Below are 1,825 nucleotides of genomic sequence, written 5' to 3' on the forward strand. Positions count from 1 at the left end.
GGAGGATATTAACCACTTCACTGCCAGACCCGAGAATTGAGTCATGGAGCAGGTCTAAGAGTAAAAGCGCATTCCTGCGTTTCACAAATCCCAGTTTATTCGACGTAAGAATTCACTGAAGGCGACTTTCTTTTATTTGAAGTAAGTGGTTTGATCACGTCGTTGTTCCGTCTACGCCGCCGACGCTGTCGACCCCACAATGTTAGCGACAGTGAGCTGATCTCGTTCAGACCTGTATTTTTACGAAACACTGTTCTTCCCTTCACACTCTCAAAACCAATTTTAAAAATATTTCTCTCAGCCACTCGAACTTGGTGGATTAGATGAAGAAAAACTAATTACCTACCTTTAGAGACTAAAAAAAGAACATCTAAGCATGCAGAAATAAGACCAGTAAGTGAAAATATTAACCAAAGCATTACATAGTATTGGGAAGATTGTCTTTTGTCAACAAGCGCCTTTGATTATATTGTAAAGTATAGTCTACTGGAATTAAGCTCACGTGATTTGGCATGCCGTAGTGCACCGAGGTGAGGTTTTGGAGCAGGATGTGAAGGGTGTATTTGTTCGAGGTAAAGATCATATCACCATCATCCCCATTTCCCCACCCTTCCACAGACACAAAAGGACATCAAGCCACATAGAATCGGGTGCTTTTAAATAAATATGTATGTAACATAGGAATTCGCTTCTACTTTTAGTCCAGCCAGAGAGCCTGAGACAGTCTCGGGCCGGGTAGAGAACGGGTTAATATGTTCGTATGCACCTGTACAATTGTAAATGGGCTGAGTTATCAATGTCATGCTCATACTGTGCCGGAACAATATAGGGGAAACTTCTGCTTTTTCTTTCCTCATCCTTACTATCGTCATTTTCCTCTACTTCTTTTGTATGTTTGTCACTCTCTTGTGAACCACTATTTCCAGGGTGCCTTGATAGTCGATGCAGGCAGACTTTGTGCTGTTGAGGCTAGAGAGGTTAAACAGAGTAAGCCTGATTCCCCGTTTAGACTTCTCTTTTGACATCCAGCCCTTGGCGCTCATAATATGACCTTATGCAGTTGCGAGCGCTGTAAAACCTTACTAAAACAAACAAAACAGCCGGTCTCCTACATGGTCCGTTTTGTGTCGATTCGGACGTAACATGTTTACAACCACATATTATATGAGGTGCCGGGGTGAAATCAGACGCCCGTCAAAATAATGAAATCGAAGAAACAGGAGTTTTTCCACCAGTTTGTCAATTTTTATCGAATTTTTATTTTTAAACCATTCTTATCCAATATAAAAACTCACTTTCAAGTAAATTTTACAGAAAAACATTGATAAAAAAAAACGTTGCTTAAAATATGTAATTTTATTTTCACGGACTCTCAAGCTATTGAAATTATCAAACTTTGGCGTCCATTTTCTAGCTAATTTTACCGATGAAACCAGGCAACCTCCTCTCCTGCAATCGTAAATATCTTGACTTCTATTTAAGATAAATGGGTATTTTTTCAGTGAAAGCAACGTAAATTAACAAGCTTTCATGTGACACCAATAACTCAGCTTGCCCAAAATCTGACAAGTGCTTAATTCCACCGCATCGTAACAAATATTTACAACTACATGTAGATTCTAGATTCTTCTACCTGTAGGATCCCCCAGCCTTCTCTTCGATGAGCATGATGAAATCTCTGTTGTTTAAAGCTGCCACCTGTTCTGCCGACATTCCTGGTGAGAAAATTGTTATGTTGGTTGAAGTAATGAATTCGTTGGGGGTTTTTTTGGTGATGGTGGTGGTGGTGGTATTATTATTCTTATTCTTATTATTATTATTCTTA

At 39.4% G+C, this 1,825-nt stretch overlaps 1 protein-coding gene across 1 annotated transcript in view; it reads right to left on the reverse strand.

Annotated features, from left to right (window-relative positions):
- The window catches only part of LOC106012122, a gene marked incomplete in the record, with an annotated part of 8,903 nt that overhangs the window by 3,772 nt on the left and 3,306 nt on the right, over window positions 1-1,825 (reverse strand). Inside the window, 1 exon segment of the mRNA XM_013083992.1 lies at window positions 1,634-1,715. Within this exon segment, the coding sequence (XP_012939446.1) occupies window positions 1,634-1,715 (82 nt within the window).

Source organism: Aplysia californica, unplaced genomic scaffold, assembly GCF_000002075.1.
Source record: "Aplysia californica isolate F4 #8 unplaced genomic scaffold, AplCal3.0 scaffold00267, whole genome shotgun sequence".
Lineage (NCBI taxonomy): Eukaryota > Metazoa > Mollusca > Gastropoda > Aplysiida > Aplysiidae > Aplysia > Aplysia californica.